The sequence below is a fragment of the Rhinoderma darwinii genome, chromosome 1, assembly GCF_050947455.1.
Source record: "Rhinoderma darwinii isolate aRhiDar2 chromosome 1, aRhiDar2.hap1, whole genome shotgun sequence".
In the NCBI taxonomy this organism is placed as follows: domain Eukaryota; kingdom Metazoa; phylum Chordata; class Amphibia; order Anura; family Rhinodermatidae; genus Rhinoderma; species Rhinoderma darwinii.
This window is the reverse complement of record NC_134687.1, coordinates 172,106,184-172,129,758: the sequence shown is the minus strand read 5'-3', so window position 1 is coordinate 172,129,758 and position 23,575 is coordinate 172,106,184. Positions and strand designations below refer to the sequence as shown.

At 42.1% G+C, this 23,575-nt stretch overlaps 1 protein-coding gene across 2 annotated transcripts in view; it reads right to left on the bottom strand.

Moving 5' to 3' along the window:
- PAPSS1 (3'-phosphoadenosine 5'-phosphosulfate synthase 1) overlaps positions 1-23,575 on the bottom strand; it is a 113,627-nt gene that overhangs the window by 65,467 nt on the left and 24,585 nt on the right. For both annotated transcript variants that reach the window (XM_075860591.1, XM_075860592.1), the window contains 2 exons: positions 20,282-20,420; positions 18,351-18,469 (listed from right to left, as the gene is read on the bottom strand). In XM_075860591.1, the coding sequence (XP_075716706.1) occupies positions 18,351-18,469; positions 20,282-20,420 (258 nt within the window). The remainder of the gene's footprint in view (positions 1-18,350; positions 18,470-20,281; positions 20,421-23,575) is intronic.

Below are 23,575 nucleotides of genomic sequence, written 5' to 3'. Positions count from 1 at the left end.
TTTTTTTTTTATATGTTTTACCACTTTTATATATAAAAAAAAACCTAATTTTTAAGAAAATTAAAAAGAAAATGGTTTTTGTGTCGCCACATTCTGAGAAGCATAACTTTTTATTTCTCGTCGACTGAGCGATGTGAGGGAATATTTTTTGCATGGCAAGCTGTAGTTTTTATTGGTACCATTTTGGGGTACATGCTACGTTTTGATCACTTTATATTGAAACATTTTGGAGCGCTAAGGTGACCAAAAAACAGCAATTTGGGTGTTTTACATGTTTTTTTTTTACGTCGTTCGTTTACCGAGCTACATTAAGTTATATTGTAATAGTTCAGACTATTATGGATGCGGCGATACCAGTTATGTTAACTTTTTTTTTAACATTACTTAAGGGGGAAAAAACTGGGGAAAGGGTTTGTTTTTTTTTACTTTTAAGATTAATTTATTTTTAAAAAAAGTTTGGGACAACGTTTTTTTTTTTTTTTTATTAGAAGTCCTCTAGGGGACTTGATCGTTGGATCGCTTATATGATATACTACAATACTAATGTATTATAGTATATCGTGTTCTTACAGTGTCCTATGAAGCCATTTATTGGCTACAATTTAAAATGACATGAGTCCAAACAACTTAAAATAGTGAAGAACGACATCATCAAAAATAGTACATTACGATAGATCCCCAGAAGACTCACTAATGAGCATATAATATACCGTACATTAAATCTGACATGGGCAAATAGATGTAAACAGCCAACAAAATTACGAATATGTGTGAGTGTAAACACAGACACTGAATAAAATGCAAGTGCAACTTCTCAAATCTAGAGACAGAGACAAAAAGTGTGCAAGTAATAATACAGACCCCCGTAGAGCTAATGCTGGAGCAAGGTGTCCTACGTTTCGGCAAGATATTGCCTTCGTCACGTTTCTTGTTTTGTTTTTTAATAAAAAGGTGTATCAGCGTGAGTAGTGCAACTTAGGAAGTACATTTTTATTTATTTTTTTATTACTTTGAGATACAGCGGCTTTGTATCCCGTATACAGAGCAGTTGTATCTAGCGCTATATCCGTCAGGTCAGCGGGACTGACTGGTTCAGCGACAGCTGGTCCTGATCCACCTGTAATCGATTACATCTAAGTTATGAACTTAGATGTGATCGATAATAGGTAGATCCTGCGTGTGACCCGCTGACACTGAACCAGTCAGTCCCGCTGACCTGACGGATATAGCGCTAGATACAACTGCTCTGTATACGGGATACAAAGCCGCTGTTTCTCAAATAGTAAAACACATTTTTAATAAAATGCAATGACAAAGTTGCACAAATCACACTGATACATTATAAAAAAAAAAAAAAAAGTTTTCAAAGGTTTACATAGCCTTTAAAGTTCAAATTAGAAGAGATTATTCTACTATATGAGCCACTAAACCTTCAACAGCATCTGACAATCTATTACATTTCCAAACCAGAGGATTATTTTTCTTGGTAATGTGAGTTAGGGCTGATTCAGACGAACGTGGCGTTTTTGTGCACGCAAAACACGCAGCAAAAGCCACTTACCTGCTCCGTGAGGCAGCATCATATGATGCGCGGCTGCGTGCTTTTCGCGCAGCCGCCATCATTATGACACGCCATTCGGATGTTTGTAAACAGAAAAGCACGTGGTGCTTTTCTGTTTACATTCATTCTTTTGACAGCTGTTGAGCGAAACAGGCAGTTCGCACGGAAGTGCTTCCGTGCGACCTGCGTGGTTTTCACGCACCCATTGACTTCAATGGGTGCGTGATACGCGAAATACGCCGAGATATTGAACGTGTCGCTCTTTTTACGCAGCGGACAAACGCTGCGCAAAAAGCACGGACTGTCTGTACTGCCCCATAGACTTCTATTGGTCCATGCATGCCGCGTGTAAACCACGCGGCCTGCACGGATGCAATTCACGTTCGTGTGAATCCGCCCTTAGAGTCATTGAAAAATAAAAACTTTAATGCATTTTAAGTGATAGCATCAATGGCCATAACACTCAGAGTAAGCGATCCAGGGAACTAGTCTGTTGTCAGATGTAGAGGGAAAAATGATCCTACCTTTTGGAGGCTATGTTTTATTTCGCCTTCCTCTGGATCAACATAAGGGTTATGTGACACGTGCAATTTAATAACTTACATTAGTCACTAAACACCAGGCCCTAAACACATTACAACAAAAGGGGTCTCAGAAAAATACACCTGATACACAATCCTGTGATGTCTACATTGGCCTTCATGATATATTTTCTTCTTTCAGTGACTTTGTCAACTTAGGCTTCGTTCACATCTGCGTCGGGCTTCCATACTTGGGTTCCGTCAGACCCTTCCGCAGTCGACTACGCTATAGATTCCGCAAAAAAAACTGAAACCTTACGGAATGGAGACAAACGGAAACCATTTGCAACAGGAGCATTACCATTGAAATCAAAAGGTAATACAAATGGAAAGCTATTGTTTCCGTTCAAGGGTTCTCCTGACGGAAAGGTCTGATGGAACCCATGTACGGAAGACGGACGCAGATGTGAACGAGCCTTACTTCGGTACAATAGCCTAAAAATACATTAAAGCAGAACTATATTAGCGAGGGATTGGTAAACGTCTCACAGAATTGCCATACGGCGTAGGTAAAGTACTGCAAACTCATTCTTTCTTGTGCTACATACAGAAAGAACAGTTTGCCTCTCCTAAACGGGTAAGGTATGTCCCTTGGTCCTTTGAAATGAATAAATCATGGGCCAATATTTTGTATTGATCTGGTTGTGCTGACTGGTCATCTCAGCGTCTTTTGCCCAAGATGAACAAGCCCATTTTTTTTAGACTCTCATTGTAACGGAGTTCCTTTGCCCTTTATTAATCTAGTGGCTGCCTTTGAATCCTAGCACTACTATTTCCTTTTTACACCGTGGAGCTGAGAACTGAACACCAAATTCAAGATGAGGCCTTAGAAGGGATTTATAGTAGGGCAATATTAAATTTGGATAACAGGTTTGTCTCTTCTTATACACCCTAAGGCCGGGTTCCCATGTAGTGTAAACGCTGACAAATTTCCGCAATGGAATTCTGTAGGGACATTGCGCAGCATTTACAGTAGCAGCAAAGTGGATGAGATTTAGAAAATCTCATGCCCACGCTACCGGGGAAAAAAACGCAGCGTCAACGCCAATAAATTGAGCTGCGGTGCAGAATCTCGTAGCATGTCAATATATGCTGCGTTTTCGTTGATTATCCGTTGCGGGTTTTCCCCCATTGAATGGGGATGCAAAACCCGTTACAGAAAGCCAAGTGTTGCGACTTTTGCGGCGTAATCGCAGCAATTACACCGCAAAAATTGCAACTCTGGGGAAAAAAAAAAAAAAAAAGTGGTGGGATTTTATGAACAGAATGTACTGCGGGTTCCAGGTCGGATACGCAGCGCATCCGACCTGTGGGAAACCGGCCTAAAACTGGATTTGCTTTTGCAGCTGCTGCTTGACACGGAGTGCTGCTGCTTAGTTTAGTTTGTAACTAGTATACACAAGTACTTCTCTTGCGGTTATACTCTAGTGTATCACTGTAGCCTAGGTGCACTACTTTATATTTATTAACAATAAATTTAATTTGCTGTGTACTTGCCCAGGTTGCCAGCTTATATATTTTACAATTCCGTTAAGGGCCTGTTCACATCACCGTTCGGCTTCCATTTTTAACGGATCCGTTAAACTGTAACGGAAACCCTGTTAAAACCGGAAACAAACGGAAGCCCTCAGGGCCTGTTCACATCACCGTTCATTTCGGAAAACCGGAAACCAGCCGGAATGATGACGAACGGAAAGCATTAGCGATGTTTCCATCACCATTGAGATCAATGGTGACTGAAATGGAAGTTGTGCTGTCAGTTTCACTTTCCGTTGCGGGGTTCACCGGACTGAGGTCAGGCTTATCGGTCAATAGGTAGCCAGTTCTACCTTTTTACTCTTCTAAGGTACATCACCCATCTGCCAATCCTGCGGCACGGACCCGGTTATAAGAGTCTCGGAAAATGAGATAACAGTCCATCAATTGCAAAGCTCAATTCCATTCATATAAGTGAATGCATGCTGTCTGGGTCAGGGCTTTATCAATATTTCATTTGCTCAGACACAGCTGTACTTTCTCTTGTGTCAAGTAAATGGTATTGAATTCGTAATTTCAATGATCTGCCAGTGTCAGAATGATATCTGGCAGTGGCAGCTCATAAATGAACACAAGTGAAATGTACATGTCTAAAATTCCAGCATTTTCCTATTCCTCTGTTCTTATATAGTCATATTTTTTATATGGCCAATATTAAATCGGGGGTTTTTTTTTCCATTGTATTTATACATTTAGGGAATATTTTTCATGGTTGTTAGTAATTCGTTTTTGTGCGGCTAACTTTGCTAGCTTGAATTAATATCTTGTTGAGATCTAAAATTATTTGTAAGGACCCTTAGGCCTCATGCACACGACCGTGAGGGTTTTTACTGTCCGCAAATACGGATCTGACGGCTACGGATACACATCCATAGCCGTCCGTAATTGTTAGATTCAGCAAAATTCCAATATCCCTAATTATTCTACACATGCCCAAATGTAAACTTCTCAGATCAGCAGGATTTAGGGGCTGATCACATACGTGTCAGAGGCTCCGTTAAGGCCCTGTTCACACCGGTTTTTTTTTACCCTTTTTTTGCCGTGGAAACAAACGTGGCAAGAAACGTCCGAAGTTGCCTCCTATTTTCAATGGGAGGTGGAGGCGTTTTTTCCCGCTAGCAGAAAAAAAACAATCGCGGGAAAAAGAAACTACATGCCCTACCTTGAGGCGTTTTCCGCAAACAGACGACGCATTTCATGTCAAAAACCGCTCGCTTGCCCGTTGAAGATTGGATCAGTCAGCCGCGGCGGTGCCAGTGTTGCAAAAAAACCGTTGCGTCAGGGCATTCCCTTGTTCTGCTCCTCTGACGGAGATGTGAACAGGGCCTTAGAATTCTGAACTTCTTAAGAAAACGCAGCAGTCCAAAGAAATTACATTTTTTGAGATTATGCTTTCCAATAGATGGTGAAATTATAGTATTGTTGTAAACAATTATGCAAATATTTACCAAGAAATGGAAACCGGAGTCTTAGATTACTTTTCTGATGTCACTTATGCAGCTTAAACATGACCCCTACTGGACAGTTTGAGATTTGCAAAAAAAAAAAAATAGCTTGACATTAGAGTCAGCTTTGACCTATGGTGACCAACGCCCATGGTGCCCACTCACTCCTCGACGGCCGCAACTGGAGACTCCCCAGTGCTGGCCCGCAAAAACCATGAAAGGAACCCGATGGATACAAAAGAAAAGTCTTGATCAATTAAATAGAACAAAAATAGTTCTAAATAGTGTTGGTTAGATGATCTTTATTAGAAAAAGAATTTGGACAAAATACCCCCCCCCCCTTCACATGTTTTATCTATTTGTATACATGTACGGTAATTAAAAACTGCCTCACGTGAAAGAGCCCAACCTGACCCTAAGCATAGAAATGTGTATTCGCAATGTATATCAATAACTTATCCACCAGGGATCAGGTATCTAGAGTCAGACCCCAATAAGAAAACCACAGAAAGGCTATAGCAAAAATGTAACAGTGCAAAGAGGTAAATTTAATCACCTGTGGTAGACATGATGGCATATGGAAATTTACCACATGAGGAAACACCTCAATGTGTGATTCGCAACCTTCATCAAGAGGAAACCCGACGGAACCTATTAAAAAAAGTCAATGGGTTCCAGTGGGCACCGTTGTGCAATGGATCCAGTGCTTACGTTTTTCTAGTTATTCTGTTGCTATAATGGAATAAAATAACAGAAAACCTAGGGCAGGTGTGAAGAGTCACATATATATATATATATACATACATACACACACACACACGGTCGAGAGAACTGTGACATTAGTTATCACATTTCAAGGCAAGATCTTAAAAAGACCCTGCCAGTAGTGCCTAAAATGCAAAAAAACATGTACAGTATCTGCAAAATACTGTGTTTTTTAGGTGCATTTAAAACTTCAAAAGTGCTTTAAAAGCAAAATTTTGTCAAAAGTTTATAATTTCAATATGAAGCTTTTGTTAATAGAGAAAAGAACAGCAGTTACTCCACACATGTACCAGAAAATGGGGGTAAACACGACTGAATCCGATTCGTTTTGACTTTACTAGCCACCTGGTGATGAAGTGCAAGAGAATTCAGCTGACACTTTTACGGTTCATCAATTATTTGCAGCAAAGTTAGCTTCATGGGTCTACATATCAACATTAAAGCTTAGGAACTAAGGTTTGCCAAGCCCTTGTTTGATCAAATAAAAGTAATCCAATTTCTGACAAAAGCATCGGTCACAAGGTAGAAACTACCACCTTGGACCACTGTTTAAATAAGACTTAGTTCTGCAGCAAGATCAGAGCCTTTATCATCCTAATCATTCTTCTTTGATAACATCATATCTGCAGGCAAGGCTCACACTAAGGCCGAATTTACACAAGCGTGTGCGTCTTGCGTGCGCAAAAAAACGCTGCGTTTTGTGCGCGCAAAAGGTCCGTGTGTCATTAGCATATGGTGTTTTAATGTTTGTAAACAGAAAAGTATGTGGTGCTTTTCTGTTTTCATTCATACTTTTTACTGCTGTTGCGCGAATCACGCGCAGCACCCGGAAGTGCTTCCATGTGCCGAGCGCGATTTGCACGCACCCATTGACTTCAATGCGTGCGTGCAGCAGGAAACACAGCCAAATATAGGACATGTCGTGAGTTTTATGCAGCGGGCACACGCTGCGTGAAAATCACGGACTGTCTGAACGGCCCCATTGACTAACATAGGTCCGTGCGACGCGCGTGAAAATCACGCGCGTAGCACGGACGTATTATATGTTCGTCTGAATAAGCCCTTACAGCTTTAGGCCGGGTTCCCACGGGTCGGATATGCTGTGTAAAAATCACCCAGCGTATCAGACCTGGAACCTGCAGTACATTCCATCCGAAAAAAGGCTCCACATTGTGGTGCGGATTTTCGGCCTGAATTCCGCTGAGGAATGCAGCGCCTGCGAAAAAAAACAAACCATAAAACGTCCATACTCCCCCCTCCCTGCGCGCAGTCCGGCCTCCTGGGATGACGTTGCAGGCCATGTGACACTGCAGCAGTCACATGGGATGCAACGGACTGCAGGAAGGAGAGAGAGTTTTGGGTAAGTACGATTTTTTTTTTCCAGTGTTGCGATTTTTGCGGTGGTATCGGTGCGAATCCGCCGCAAAATTCGCAACATACGGCTTTCTGTTACATCCCTATTGCATTTAATGGGGAAATCCCGCAACAGAAAATCAACGAAAACGAAGCATAAGTTGACATGCTGCGGTTTTAAATTCCGCACCGCAGGTGAATTTATGAATGTTTAGGCCAGGGGTCCCAAACTCGGCTGGGTAAGTGGGCCACATATAGTTAAAATGTGAAGTTGATGGGCCGCATTATTTTCAAATTTGATACAATACAAAATTGTTTATTAAATTAGTTATTTGAACTACTATAACACTATATTACTATAATACTACATTACTAAAACACCACTACATTACTAGAACAATACTACATTACTATAATAATAAAGCTAGGTTTAAACCTAACGCAAATTTGCGAGTTTTCTCCACGCGCTTATTTTAGCAATCCAGCTTTTCAGGCGGCTCAGTTGGCAGCGTTTGGCAGACACACGATTGTCAAAATTGGGCAGCCCCTATTTAGATAGTGCCACAGAGCCCTCTGTAGATGCTGCCACACACACACACCCCCCTTTTAGATAGTGCCACACCCCCCCCCCCCTCCCCAGCCAGAGCGTTGCCAATGCTTTGACCAGAGATTCCTCTGCTGGAGGAGCCTTTGACGCCACTGTCCATAGAGAGTGACGTCAGGGGATTCTACCGGACTGTGATGTCAGGGGCAACCCCAGGGCAGGTGTCCCAGAGCAGAGAACTAGTATATGCTCTGCTCTGGAACTCTGGGGAAGCCACTGACATTAGTGTCCATATATGCACTGTGATGTCAGGGGCAAAATCAGAGTCAGAGTCCCGGGCAGAGCGCTACTAGCGCTCTGCTCTGGGACTCTGGCTCTGGGGAAGCCCCTGACAACACTGTCCATGTATGGACAGTGATGTCAGAGGCTTCCCCAGAGTCCCGAAGCAGAGCCTATACTAGCCCTCTGCCCGGAACTCTGGCTCTGGAGAAGCCCTAGACATCAATATGGACAGTGATGTGTGTGATTCCACAGAGTTCCAGAGCAGAGCCTACACTAGCGTTCCGCCCGGGACTCCGGCTCTGGGGAAGCCCCAGACACTGCTGTCCATATATGGACAGCCATGTCAGGAGATTCCAGAGTCCCGGAGCAGAGCCTATACTAGCGGCTCTGTGTCCCGCAGGCGACAGCCTCAGGTGCCGCATGCAGCCCGCCTGTTTGAGTCCCCTGGTTTACGCTGTGTTTTTTTTCTAAATGTCATCCACTTTGCTGCTACTGTAAATGCTGCGGAATTTCCGCACAGAATTCAGTTGCGGAAATTCTGCAGCGTTTACGCTACGTGGGAACGCTACCTGAAGGGCCTCTTACACTGGGCGGTAATTGCTAGATATAACAAATGTTCCTAATCATTGTCCAGTGTAAAAATGTGCATCGGGCGAATGGTCTCTACAAGTCATTTGTAATGGAAACAACATGACAGGAGAAAAGACAAGAGATCGCATGAACGATCAGAATTACAAAAAAAACAAACCTCATTGGCACTTTGTGATTTGGATGCCAATGTGCTTTCTCTGATCCCGGTTGTTGAAGCTGGAATCAGAATGGCTCCTGATGTCGCTTACAAAGGCACAGCTTCTGTGCCTGTGCGATCTACCTGATGTAGGTGTATGTCATGGAGCATTTATGCAAGGCAATGCATGACCTTCATTTGTGTCAAGTAGTTAATAATGACTTATTTTGCACCAATGAAATTGAAGAGGGTAGTTGGAGAGAATTGCACTAAATTTATGAAAATATATGTTCTTAATCTGGTGCATTTGGATTTTTCTGGCTGTTTGAATTGTTATTTTACACCTGCTATAAGCAGACTCATTTGCACCACTGATTTGCTATTGCCTTTTGATACTTAAGTCTAAAAGTACATTTACGGTCTGGGTATGCCCACGTGTCTCCCGTTTTTTGTTTTTTTTGGGCGGGGTTTTTTTTTGAGTGAAGACTAATTTAAGATGCAACTTTTTAACCGGCCCAATTTCTGCCAAAATCTAGAGTTAGCTAAGCCATAAATGTGGGTCTGTTTTACAGCTGCATAAGTAGATTCCTGTGATTGTTAAAGGGAACCTGTCACCAGCATTTTAGCTATAAAGCCAGCAATACCTGGTGAAAGTGGGTGAAAAATCATTGTCATCTAAGCTATAAATATGTTCTAAGTAAGCTCTGTAGCTTTAGTATTCCGTTTTTCAGTGGTCCCACACCGTATGCAAATGAGCAGAAAAGAGTCAAATCTTCATCTGAAAAGAGTCAGATTTTCATTCCTCCAGCATCTCAGAGTGGACTCCACCTCCTTCTTTTTGATTGACAGCTCCTTAGCCAGTCAGGGCCAGACAGGTGGCAACGGTGGGCGGGGTTAAGAAGCTGCATCCCAGAGGGAAAAATAATTACCATAAAAGGCGGGAAGAGTTTAAACGACGATATTTACAGACAGAGGAGGACTTCAGGAAAGAAGAGAACAGGAACGCACTCTGGACAGCTGCGGCCATTGAGGGGTCAGGCGAGTTTAACAGGTAAGATGTTGATGACAGGATCCCTTTAAATTAGTTTTATGAGAGAGAAAACTGGACTATGGATTAATAGGTCGCCTGGTCTAATAACTCACGTTTTCTTATACATTGTGTGGATAGTCGGGTGCGTATACGTCGCTTACCTGGGGAAGAGATGGCACCAGGATGAACTATGGGAAGCAGGTAAGCTTGGCGGGGTAGTGTGATTCTCTAGGCAATGTTCTGCTGGGAAACCTTGGATCCTGAAATTCATGTGGACGTTACTTTGACACATACCACCTACCTAAACATTGTTGCAGAACAAGTACACCCCTTCATAGTAATGGCAGTGGCCTCTTTCAGCAGAATAATGTAATTTGGCTCAAGGAGCTTGAACCAGCCCTGACATTAAATAAATTATCATTCTGATGCATAGCACAAGCAGCAGATACATGCCATCATTTTTGGAATAATTCTGCAAAAATTGTTTAGGGATGGTGTGAGGAACTTGACAAACCGTTCAAGTTGTTGACCTGGCTTCATAATTTCCCAGATCTCATTCCGAATGATCACCTGTGGGATACCTTGCAAATTACAGGACTTAAAGAGGCTCTCTCACCAGATTTTGCAACCCCTATCTCCTATTGCAGCAGATCGGCGCTGCAATGTAGATTACAGTAACGTTTTTATTTTTTAAAAACGAGCATTTTTGGCCAAGTTATGGCCATTTTTGTATTTATGCAAATGAGGCTTGCAAAAGTACAACTGGGCGTGTTGAAAAGTAAAAGTACAACTGGGCGTGTATTATGTGCGTACATTGGAGCGTTTTTACTACTTTTACTAGCTGGGCGTTCTGATGAGAAGTATCATCCACTTCTCTTCACAACGCCCAGCTTCTGACAGTGCAGATCTGTGACGTCACTCACAGGTCCTGCATCGTGTCGGCCACATCGGCGCCAGAGGCTACAGTTGATTCTGCAGCAGCATCAGCGTTTGCAGGTAAGTAGCTACATCGATTTACCTGCAAACGCCGATGCTGCTGCAGAATCATCTGTAGCCTCTGGTGCCGATGTGTCCTCGCTCGTCTGACACGATGCAGGACCTGTGAGTGACGACACAGCGTGATCTCTGGAGAACACGGCTGTGTCTGCACTGCCAGAAGCTGGGCGTTCTGAAGAGAAGTGGATGATACTTCTCGTCAGAAAGCCCAGCTAGTAAAAGTAGTAAACACGCCCAGATGTACGCACATAATACACGCCCAGTTGTACTTTTACTTTTCAACACGCCCAGTTGTACTTTTGCAAGCCTCATTTGCATAAATACAAAAATGGTCATAACTTGGCCAAAAATGCTTGTTTTTTAAAAATAAAAACGTTACTGTAATCTACATTGCAGCGCCTATCTGCTGCAATAGCAGATAGGGGTTGCAAAATCTGGTGACAGAGCCTCTTTAAAGGATCTGGTGCTAAAGTCTTGGTGACCACAGGGCACCTTCAGAGGTTTTGTGGAGTTGATGCCTCTACAAATACATACTTAGAATATACAATGCAATGGGGAAGGGAAAAGATAAAAAGCACTCCAGGGAGAAGGCACACCATCTGCAATACTGGATTCCAGCCTTATCTAGTCTGCAAGTCAGAATTGCTGACTAGCCTTTGTTGAAGTGTGGTTGCCCCAGTTATGTTTTAAAGGAGAGCTGCTGCGGTGTCTGTGAAATGGGAGGTATATGTAGGTATTGTATGCTGATCAGGTCCTTATCACCTCGAAGCAATATTGCTTGCCTACCGGGTTAACAGGTCTGTAGAAGTGTGGGGGTAAGATCACTGAATAAAAGCATAGGCACAATGGGATTGCTGATTTAATGCTATGGTGGTAATTTGTGATAAAAGGGCAATTGCAGTACTTATTAAACACATAAGGGCAATTGGAGATACAAATTAGATGCAGGGGGTCCTGGGGGCAATAATTACATGCATGGGTTGGTTTAGGGTCAATTACAGGGGCACAAATTTGAAGCATGGAAGCAATGAGAGTCCTATTAGAGAAACAGATGAGAATGGGGCAGATGTGCCTATTGTTTCAAACTATTTTTATTTATTTTTTGGGGATTGTTTAACCCCTTCCCTCTTTGGCCACTTTTGACCTTCCTGACAGAGCCTCATTTTTCAAATCTGACATGTTTCACTTTATGTGGTAATAACTCCGGAATGCTTTTACCTATCCAAGCGATTCTGAGACTGTTTTCTCGTGACACATTGGACTTTATGTTACTGGCAAAATTTGCCCGATACATTCAGTATTTAATTGTGAAAAACACCAAAATTTAGCGAAAAATTGCAAAAATGTGCATTTTTCTCAATTTAAATGTATCTGCTTGTAAGACAGGCAGTTATACCACACAAAAATGTTGCTAACTAACATCCCCCATATGTCTACTTTAGATTGGCATCGTTTTTTGATCATCATTTTATTTTTCTAGGACGTTACAAAGCTTAGAACTTTAGCAGCAATTTCTCACATTTTCAAGAAAATGTCAAAATGCTATTTTTACAGGGGCCAGTTCAGTTGTGAAGTGGCTTTGAGGTCCTTAGATATTAGAAACCGCCAATAAGTCACCCCATTTTAAAAACTGCACCCCTCAAAATATTCAAAACAGCATTTAGAAAGTTTCTTAACCCTTTAGACATTGCGCAGGAATTAAGGCAAAGTAGAGGTAAAATTTACCTCTTTACCTCTTATTTTTTTCAGAAATTCATTTTGAATCAATTTTTTTTGTACCACAGAAGGTTTTACCCAAGAAATGCAACTCAATATTTATTTCCCAGGTTCTGCAGTTTTAGGAAATATCATGTGGCTTTAGTGTGCTACTGGACTGAAGCACCGGCCTCAGAAGCAAAGGAGCACCTGGTGGATTTTGGGCCTCCTTTTTATTAGAATATATTTTAGGCACCATGTCAGCTTTGAACAGGTCTTGTGGAACTAAAACAGTGGAAAACCCCAAAAAGTGACCCCATTTGGGAAACTACACCCCTCGAGGAATTTATTTAGGGGTGTAGCAAGCATTTTGACCGGCCAGTTTTTTTGCTAAAAATTTGGGAACTAGGCCATGAAAATGAAAATCTACATTTTTTCAAATAAAATGTAGGTTTAGCTAATTTTTTTTCATTTCCAAAAGAACTAAAGTAGAAAAAGCACCACAACATTTGTAGAGCAATTTCTCCCGAGTAAAACAATACCCCACATGTGGTAATAAACGGTTGTTTGGACACACGGCAGGGCTTAGAATGGAAAGAGCGCCATTTGGCTCTTGTAGCTCAAATTTAGCAGGAATGGTTTGCGGAGGCCATGTCGCATTTGCAAAGCCACCGAGGGGACAAAACAGTGGAAACCCCCAACAAGTGACGCCATTTTGTAAACTATACCCCTTGAGGAAATTATCTAGGGGTATAGTGAGCATTTTGACCCCACAGGTTTCTTGCAGACATTTTTGGAAGTAGGCTGTGAAAATGAAAATCTACATTTTTTCAAATAAAATGTAGGTTTAGGTATTTTTTTTTTCATTTCCACAGGGACTGAAGGAGAAAAAGCACCACAACATTTGTAAAGCGATTTCTCCCGAGTAAAACAATAACCCACATGTGGTCACAAACATTTGTTTGGACACACGGTAGGGCTCAGAATCGAACTAGCAACATTTGGATTTTGGAATGGTTTCTGGGCGCCATGTCACATTTGCTGAGCCCCTGTAGTACTAGTACAGTGGAAACACCCCAAAAGTGACTCCATTTGGGAAACTGCACCCATGAAGAATCATCTAGGGGTATAGTGAAAATTTTGATCCCAAAAGGATTTTTGCTGAATTAATTAGAATTAAGCCATGAAAATAAAAAATAATTTTTTTTTCCAACAAGATGTAGTTTTAGATCAACATTTTTCATTTTTACAAGGAATAGATTAGAAAAAGCACCCCAACATTTGTAAAGTAATTTCTTCCGAGTACGGTAACACCCCATATGTGGTTATAATCAGCTGTTTACGTATATGGGAGCATTCAGAAGAAAAGGAGCGGTATTTATCTTTTGGAGCGTAGATTTTGCTGGAATGGTTTGCGGACGCCATGTTGCATTTGCAAAACCACTGATATACCAAACAAAAGTGACCCCGTTTTAGAAACTACACCCCTAAAGGCATTTATCAAGGGGTGTAATGAGAATTTAGACTCCACAGGTGTTTTTCAGAAATGAATACGCAGTGGATGGTGCAAAGTGAAAATTGCAATTTCTCCACTGATCTGCCCATTCACCGCACAATATGTTGTGCCCCTAGAGAATCTTACCCCATAAATTGTTAAGCGGGTTCCCCCGGGTATGGTAATGCCTTACTTGTGGACATAAATTGCTGTTTGGGCACACTGTAGGGCTAAGAAGGAAAAGAGCGCCATTTTGAGCATGGATTTTGCTTGGTAGTTTTGTTTGAGTTTTGCTGGTATTTCCGTTTATAATGTGGGGACATATGTAATCTGTGCGGAGTACATCAGGGGTATATGTAATCTGTGCGGAGTATATCAGGGCATAATAGGAGGGTATAATCATGGGGTAAATAATACAATTATCCATAGATGTGTGTTACAATGTGAAGCAATCCGTTATGCGCAGGCCGGTGTCACACTGATTAACGGTTTTCTTTCTTATCCCCCGTTTGTAACGCTCTGCACCTTTTGGGGACTTTTTCTCCTTCGTAGTTTGGGAAATATTACTGGGAAAGTTTTGCGCTGGTATAATACGGGCGCCCTCGCTTCCAGCGGATGTGCTATGTCCCTTCCCTTTCCTAAATACTAGGGCCCTGAAACTGAAGGAATGTGCCCCTCCGGCTTGCGCATTGAGATGTTTTTTCATCACCGCATTACTAGTGCCATAACTTTTTTGTTTTTCAGTTGATTGAGCGGAGTGCGGGCTTGTTTTTTGCGAGACGGGCTGTAGATTTTATTGGCACCATTTTAGAACACATACGACGTTTTGATCACTTTTTTTTTTCATTTTTTGGTAAAGGAAATTACCAAAAACAAGCAATTCTGGAATAGTTTTTTATTGGTTTTTTTTTTCGGCATCTACAGTGCGCCCTAAATTACATGTTAGCTTTATTCTGCGGGTCGATACGATTACGGCGATACCAAATTTATATAGTTTTTTTTAATGTATTGCGGCTTTTGCACAATAAAATCACTTTTTTTTATAAAATCATTTGTTTTCTGTGTCGCCATATTCTAAGACCCATAACTTTATTATTTTTGCGTGCACAAAGCGGTGTCAGGGATTATTTTTTGCGGGACGGATTGTCGTTTTTATTAGTACTATTTTGGAGTAAATGTGACTTTTTGATCACTTTTTATAGCATTTTTTGGAAGATGTGACCTAAAAACAAATATTCTGGCGTTGTTTTTCATGTTTTTTTTTTACGGCGTTCACCGTGCGGGATAAATTACATAATAGTTTTGTAGTTTGGGTCGTTACGGACGCGGCGATACCAATTATGTATAGCTTTTTTAATTTTTACGGTTTTTCCCATAATAAAAGACTTACTATGGGAAAAAAAGTCAGTTTAGCTTTATTTTTATTTGAAATGTGTGTGTTTTTATTGCTTTACCACATTTTTATTAACTTTTTTTTACTTTTTTGACTTGTCCCACTAGGGGACATGAGGGCCTGATGCCCCGATCGCTACTCTAATACACTGCACTACATACGTAGTGCAGTGTATTAGCGCTGTCAGTTATTCACTGACAGCAAGCCTATGAGGACTCGCCGCAGGCGGGTCCTCATCGGCTCCCGTACAAGGCAGACTCGGACACCATTTTCTGGCGTCTGATTGCCACAGCAACCCAGCGATTGCATCACTGGATTGCCGGTCGGGTGAAAAACCTGTCAGATGCTGCGCTCTATTGAGCGCAGCATCTGAGGGGTTAATCAGCCGGATCGGAGAATAGCTCCGGTCCTGGCAGTTACAGGAGGGTGCCAGCTGTATAATACAGCGGTCACCCCACGGTGATGGTGCCGGCTCTGCTTCTGAGCCCGCACCATCATCTCGCCGTAACTGTACTGCGCTTTGCGGGAAGCACCTCCCGACAGCGCCGTACATGTACGGCGGATGTCGGGAAGGGGTAAAGTCTCCAGCTGCAAAGGTTTAGAGGATACATGGTGTAGGTTTCCAAAACACAATGTATCCTTTTACACGGAAAGCTTGCCGATCGCTAATCTAAGCAAGTCGTGAACGCTCCCAAGCATTTTTTACAATAAGATTACGGTCTGCTGGGTGGCTCTTTGAAAGCGGGGAGTGAAAAACGAAAAAAAAAAACACAAAAAATAGCGTAGTCATGATAGTGTTAAAGGGGTTGTCCCAAGATTAAAAGTTATCTCCTAACCACAGAATAGGTGATAACATGCTGATCGGTGGGGTCCGACCGCTGGGACCCCCACCGATCATGATCGTGGGACTCTATTCAAATGAATGGAGCTGCAGGTCTCGCTTGCACCCCACTGCTCCATTCATTCTTTATGGCACTGCCGGAGATAGCCGAGTGCTATATGCTGTCTCCCGCAATCCCATAGCCAGTGAATAGATCCGCAGGGCGCAAGCGGGACCTGCCGCCTCATTAATTCGGAGGAACAGTAGCCCCATTCTCATGATCAGTGGGGGACCCTGCGGTCAGACCCCCACAGATCAGCATGTTATCCCCTATCCTGTGGTTAGAAGATAACTTTTAATATTGGGACCCTTTAAGCAGCAACTTGTCTTCTTCCTAGTTCCTTACCATTAAATTGCAGGCCATGCAGGTCAGGACTACAGCAGACCCTCTCCAGTCACAACAATGAAGCAAGCAATGGAACAAGTGCCCCTTAAATTGTCCCACCTCCCTGCGCTCTGGCCAACCAGGTTAGCGCACAGGGACATCATGTAACCCTTCCCCGCAGGCTCTCATGGACAATACAGCCGCCATTCCCCGCAGTTGGACACCCCCCCGAAGCACCCCTCGGCAGTGTTTTCAGAAACGTGGGCAGGCTCTTCTGACTCAAAGTGCAGACGTGGGGCGGGGTCAGTGACTGGGGGCTGAGTCAGTGACGGTCGAGTGGCCATGAATTGTCCGAGCGTCACTGACCCCGCCCCACGCTGTACTTTGAGAGTTAGGAGAGAGTCCACCCACGTCCTGCAATCTTCCGCTCTTGGTCCCCCGACAATCCAGCGCACTTGGTCCCCCCGTGGTGTGGTAAGGGGGGCCTCTGGGGCCCTCCTCCCTCAGAGGCCCGGTCGCAACTGCGACCCCTATAGCTACGCCACTGATCGTCAGCAAACGGGATGCGGCTGCACAAAAGTGACTTTTTTTCCCCCATGCAACCATGCTTTTATTGTACAAAGATACAAAACTATATACATTTGATATTGCCACAATCGTATTGACCTGTAGAATAAATTTAACACATTCTTTATATCCCATTGCATATAAAAAAAAAAAAAAAAAAAGTGGCGGAATTTGTGTTGTTTTTTTCTATTGGTGCCCATAAAAGCCAAATCTTGTCCCGCAAAACATAAGCTTACATACCACTACATTGACAGGAAAATAAAAAAAGGGTATAGGGTTGTGAAAATGGTTGCGCATACCTGACTAAATAAGGTTTAGACACCTGTGCATAAAAATATATTAGCTTAACCTGTTGCCGACACAGGACATCTATGCTCGTCATGAGAGGCTGGACGTTGCCGCATCATAACGAGACTAGATGTCATGCTGGTCGTGCAGGCACAACAAGTGTGCCTGCGTGATCAGAAGCAGGGCAACAGTTGTAATACACAGCTGCAGCCCCGCTCGAACAGCGGAGATTAGAGAAACCTCTGATCTCTGCCATTAACCTCTTGACTGCCGCGCTCAGAGATGATTGCAGCATTCAAAGAGAAAATAAGAAGAGGAACATACCTTGTATGGCCAGACAGCCCAGGGTCCATTGAAGGACCCCAGGGCTGTCTGACCATATTTCCGGTTAGGGAATACGGAGGTACGCCCTAACAACTGCCGGTGTACTATCAGCACACAGGCTAATGTACTGGCATATAGAAAAACAGAATGCGATTTAAAAAAAAAACAAAACATTTTTACGATTAATAAACTTCACAAAATATAAGCCTCAAAACATAAAATTATATACACGTATCTGGTATCGCCACGACCGTAACAATGTGCACAACAAATGTATAGCTTCATTTATGATGATTATGTATGCTGTAAAAAATAAATAAATGGAAACTGGAGCGAAATGTACCAAAAAATGACACCTACATAAAAGCAAAACTCACCCCGCAAAAAAAACAAAATCTCATACAGCTACGTCGAACAAAAGAGAGGAAAAAAAAAAAAAGTTATGAGCATCAAAATTGGCCATGTCCTTAAGGGGTTTAATATCAGCACTTGCAAACTATTTTTTAGTGTATCAAACGTATATGAAATAAAAATAAATATTACTTTCCAAGCCACTTATTTACCATTTCTTGCAATAGTTCTACAACTTTCTGGATACAGTCATTTACATCGCATGATTCTGTTTTTAAGACTAACTCCGGTGCTTCAGGCTTCTCATATTCAGCATCAATTCCAGTAAAACCTAAAAGTGAATGTAGAGATATATGATTGAAGAATCCATTCCTCTTCTAATCCAAACCACATAAGCAGTAGTGCCCTATGCTGCAAAAAGAAAGGAATGGAAACCAATTGAGAAGATACATGAGGAAAATAAAAGGAAATAGCTTACAGGGATCGTACCTCGACAGTTATTCAAGGAGGTGCTATTTGGATTTCCCGAATCCAATAGCAGTCCCTGTACTTTTGGATTTCTTATTTAGTTAAATGATAAAACGTAACATTAAATGTATTGTCTCATGAAGACAACCCCTGCCCTCAAGACAGTCTCATGGGTCGGGCACCTGGTAGTTGCAAGATTTGTTTTACCATACATTTCCCCTGCAGTGGCCCAGGCATGAAGTCGTCAAAATGGCAAAACCTATGTGATTTTGGGAGGCAATATTAGACCCTGTTCACACAGAGGTTTTTTTAGCAGGCAAAAAAGACCTGCCTGCAATTTCTTGCCCCTGGTTTTTGCAGTGTTTTTCGGCTGTGGGCAAAAAAACGCTCTCTCTGCCTCCCATTTATTTCAATGGGTGGTCAGAGGCATGTCGCTCCTCCGCCCATTGAAATCAGTGAGAGGTAGTTTCGGTCGTTTTTTGGCGCTGATTGGGCTTCAAAGAACTCTGTGGGAAAACCCCTTTAACATAGTGTAAGGCCCAGTTCACACAAACACATGTATCCCCTATCCACATGGTACATGCGTGATCGCTGGAGGTCCAACCTCTGGCACCCCCAGTAAGGAGAACAGGGGACTGAAAGTCCCCAAAAGTGCTCCATGACAATGGGTCGCTGGTGCGCATGCTCGACCAGCGGTCCATTCATTTCTACAGCGGTCCCGGAAGTCCCATAGAAATTAATTAGCGCTGGTCGAGTATACACACCAGCGACCCATTGTCATGGGGCACTTTCGGTCCCCCGTTCTCATCGCTGGGGGTCCCAGCTGTCAGCCTCCCCCCCCCCCCATCCTGTGGATAGGGGATACATGTATTTTGTGGGAAAACACCTTTAAGTGTTTCTTTTCACAGCTTAGCACCTTGTCAGGAAATACTTGTTGGATGTAAGAAGGATAGACGGGGTAAGGTGCAGAAGATCTTGTAAACCCGGTTGGGGTTTCTTGCATACATTTACTGACTGGATAAGCATAAGCGGCTACACCTCAGTGGTAAAAGGCACTAGATCAGTTATTGGCCGTTAGCGACCACGCGGGTATACGAGCACATCATCCTTGCCATGCAATAAACAAACATCGGAAGGGATCACCAGAACAGCTAGAGTTTCTAGGGGATTTATTAGGGGAGTAATGGGTCTTTTATTGTTTTATGGCAACCCCCCCTCTTGGTCAGATTTTTTTCTCGGAAAACCCCATCAATACAATGCAGTTACAGAATTTTTTTTTTTTAATGTTCACTACTATATGTAAACTATAAAATAGTGTTCAAAAGATGAACACCATTAACAATTATCCATAGGAGTCTATTGTATATGGGAGAATCTAGTTATCACAGAAACCCATAAAAGTAACCAATGCTCATTTTGACAGCCACCTTTTTTTGAACACAACTAAAGTAATGTGTCAATCAAATGGACCAGGAAAAGTTATGCAGGCGGTTCTCATGTCATAACATATGTAGATTTCTTGGTTTATAGGAGAAATACACTGTAAAGAATAATAGTTTTATTTTATGAATTTTTCATTTAGAAACAAAAAACTATAGTTCCTAATGAAGGCATTTATGCGATCACATCCTGGCAGAGAAATCTGGAGTCAAAGGGTTTCCAGATGAAGCTTTACCTTTGATTTCTCCAGCTCTTGCCATTTTATATAGGCCTTTGACATCTCTCTGTTCACAGACATACAAAGGGGCATCCACAAACACTTCATAAAACGGCAGACTAGCGGCCTTGTGAATTTGCCGGGCATTGTTACGATCCTAAATAAGGCCAAAGCAAAAAAAGAGAGTTAATAAGATATTGTTAGCTTTAAAAATACCAGACAGTCCTTTCAAGTTGCAGTGAAAAAATGGAATCCTCCTTTGCTTTGTTTTTTAAAGATAACATAGAAAGAGCGAGCAATGCTTTTAATGTAATTTCTTATGACAAAAAGAATAATAAATCACAAATTGCAGTGATCACCTGTGCCCAAAAGTCAGCAATGCACTGCAAGCTAAAAATTATTTTAATATAAACAAGCCCTTTCTTGCCATTTTCAAAGTAATATGTTGTAGAATGTGTCGTTTCACGTAACCGATTCCTAGAATATACAGATCCATAAAATAATAAATATAAAATCCAGAGTACTCTTTTATTCCTATAGGACATAGGCAGGCAAACCGTAGACTTCGACCTAATGGTGGACTTGTCAGAGGTCCTGACTAGATAACCCGTGTCAGAATTCAACAGAGGATTTTTCAGTCCAAAGTTTAAAAACTGAACGATGATCACATTGGAGTTGTTGTATGACGGATACCAATGGCACCCGACGGATCCAACTGACTTAAAATTAGGTCCGACTGGTTCCGTTGTGGTGTCCATCATTTTGATGGCAGAAAAAGTGTTGCATGCAGCACTTTTCCTCCAATCGAATCTGATGGAATTGCCGGCAGAGGTTCCAAACGAAGCATCCGACGCAAGTGTGAACACAGCCTTAAGATGCAGTGATTGTTTTTACCATAGTCCATAGCTTGTTTTTGTTCCTGTTACCTTACCTCCTTTGCTCCAACTATTTCTTGAATTAACAATTTTCTGTGATAAGATGTGAATATGCTGCAACTACACTATATTTGTCTTTTGCAAGAAATCCTTTAAAAGGGGTTTTCCCACTAAAAACATTTATCACCTGTCCACAGGACAGGTGATAGATGTATATTCGCTCGGGGCCCCACGCCCCCGTTTCTTCTCACTACACGACTAGTGAAGAGGATTTTGAATGGAGCAGAGGTTGCGCATGAACCCTGCCTCTCAATTCAATGTCAATAGGGTTGATGGAAACAGCTCTCAGCCATGTCCAGTGGCCCCATAGACATAAAATGGAGCGACGGGGCCAATGAGCGACTCACTCCAATCAAAATCCTTCTCACTACTTTCTAGTAAACGGTGGGGGATCTCAGTGGCGGGGATCACAGCAATCATACATTTACCACCTATCCTATCGATATGCTTCCCTGTCTGAAGCAGGTTCATACTTCACTAAACGCAATAAAAATAAAGGTTTGCGCAGCTCACGGTTTTAATTTGAGTTACTAGATCGTTCATAGGGTTTTCAAAAGCAAAATAGGTGTGCTTCTTTTCTAGTTGTTGATAAAACACGTTGCAATTGCAGGGTCTCCTTTATTCGTTAAAACGTACTCCCATCACCGGAGCACAGCCTCCTAAATCACCATATAAGGGTGGCATCTGACGCAACGGATCCAAATGATGTAAAAATTATACTCGCAGGCATAAAATGCAAGGATATAGATAAAATCAAGGTAGATGCCAAAGTCCAACACATTGCCCAGCCCGACTTGAGTTTTGCCAAGCCCTTCCTTTTATTCCAAAGGTATACAAAGACATTTAATAAACGTTACGGAAAATCATAAAACTCCTACTCGAATATACAAACTGGGACAATTATATAACATTAATGTACCTATATGGAGGACACCAAACAGCTCCCTAGAAAATCCGTTGTAAATGGCCCTTCACAATAATGTATGGGCTCCATCGGGAACCGGGCCACAGGCCTATAATGAGCATGGTGGCGACGGTGAACCCGCTAGATATGAAACAAAACCTATAACTTGGAGTCTGACACACGAGAAATGAATTAAAACAGTGAAAGTTAATTGAATCAATTAAAATAAACACATATGTAAAAGCATAGAGATGATTACCACAAGGACAATCAGAACATATAGTACAAATGGCAGCACTGTGTAGACTGGCTAAGCACAACTATGGCGGATAACATTTATGTTTGAAAGGTAATGTGCAAGCAGCCAACTGTATGTCAATACAAAGTACTGGGTAATGAATGCAACAATGATGAATACACGATATAATTTCTCTGTATAATACATCTGGGACAACAGCCCATGAGTGGTTGAAGAGAGTAACTGAAAATGTATGCACATCATAATGCAAATGCCTATTGCAATATGTAAAAATATCTCTTACTCATCTCCAGGCCGCGCGTTTCGGCCCGGAAGCCTTCGTCTGGGGGACCCCCAGACGAAGGCTTCCGGGCCGAAACGCGCGTCGGGGTGGACGCCAGACACTCAACCTGGAGATGGGTAAGAGATATTTTTATACCTACCCGTCACTAAATTTTTGTTCGTAGCCCCTGTGCTTCGATTTTAACCAAGACCAAATTAAACTTGGAAACAGATTTCCGTTTTAACAAGAAACTACACTCTCAGCGCTGGTTCCAATTCCCCTGTTTCTGATGTATCTTTTGCGTGTGCCAACACGAGGATCCGTGTGCTGATTCCTATACCCTTCTTGTGACAAGGTGAGCTGGAGGATTTCTTTTCATATTTTTCCTGTACTTTTACATATGTGTTTATTTTAATTGATTCAATAAACTTTCACTGTTTTAATTCATTTCTCGTGTGTCAGACTCCAAGTTATAGGTTTTGTTGTTGAATTATATAACATTAGATATAAAGCGCACCAAAGTGCTACATTATACCATAAATACAATTAAAAAAACAAAAACATTTTGGATCTTTAAACCCTAGGGACACTGCACCCACATGGGCCGATTATAGGATATTGAACTCTGTTCTGGTCTCAAACACAGCAAAAATTAACTTTTTAATTACACTTAGTGTTTATTGTGTAGGTTTTTAATATGGTTTTATATTTACTCTGTTAACCCAATATGTACATGAGCGCAACATTTATATTTTACCTCGGTGGCTTGCCAGCGAGTCCCCTGGTTTCTGGGTTTGGTAAGAAACTCTCGTATTTCCTTAGGACTCCAATCTTGGTCTGTTATGAATGAGCTGTTTTTTTACGACCTGTGATTGGTCCATTTAGTGAAGTGTTTTTGGTCTGTTCTATGATAGGCTCTCCTTTCATGTGTCTAAATAACTTCTAGCAATTT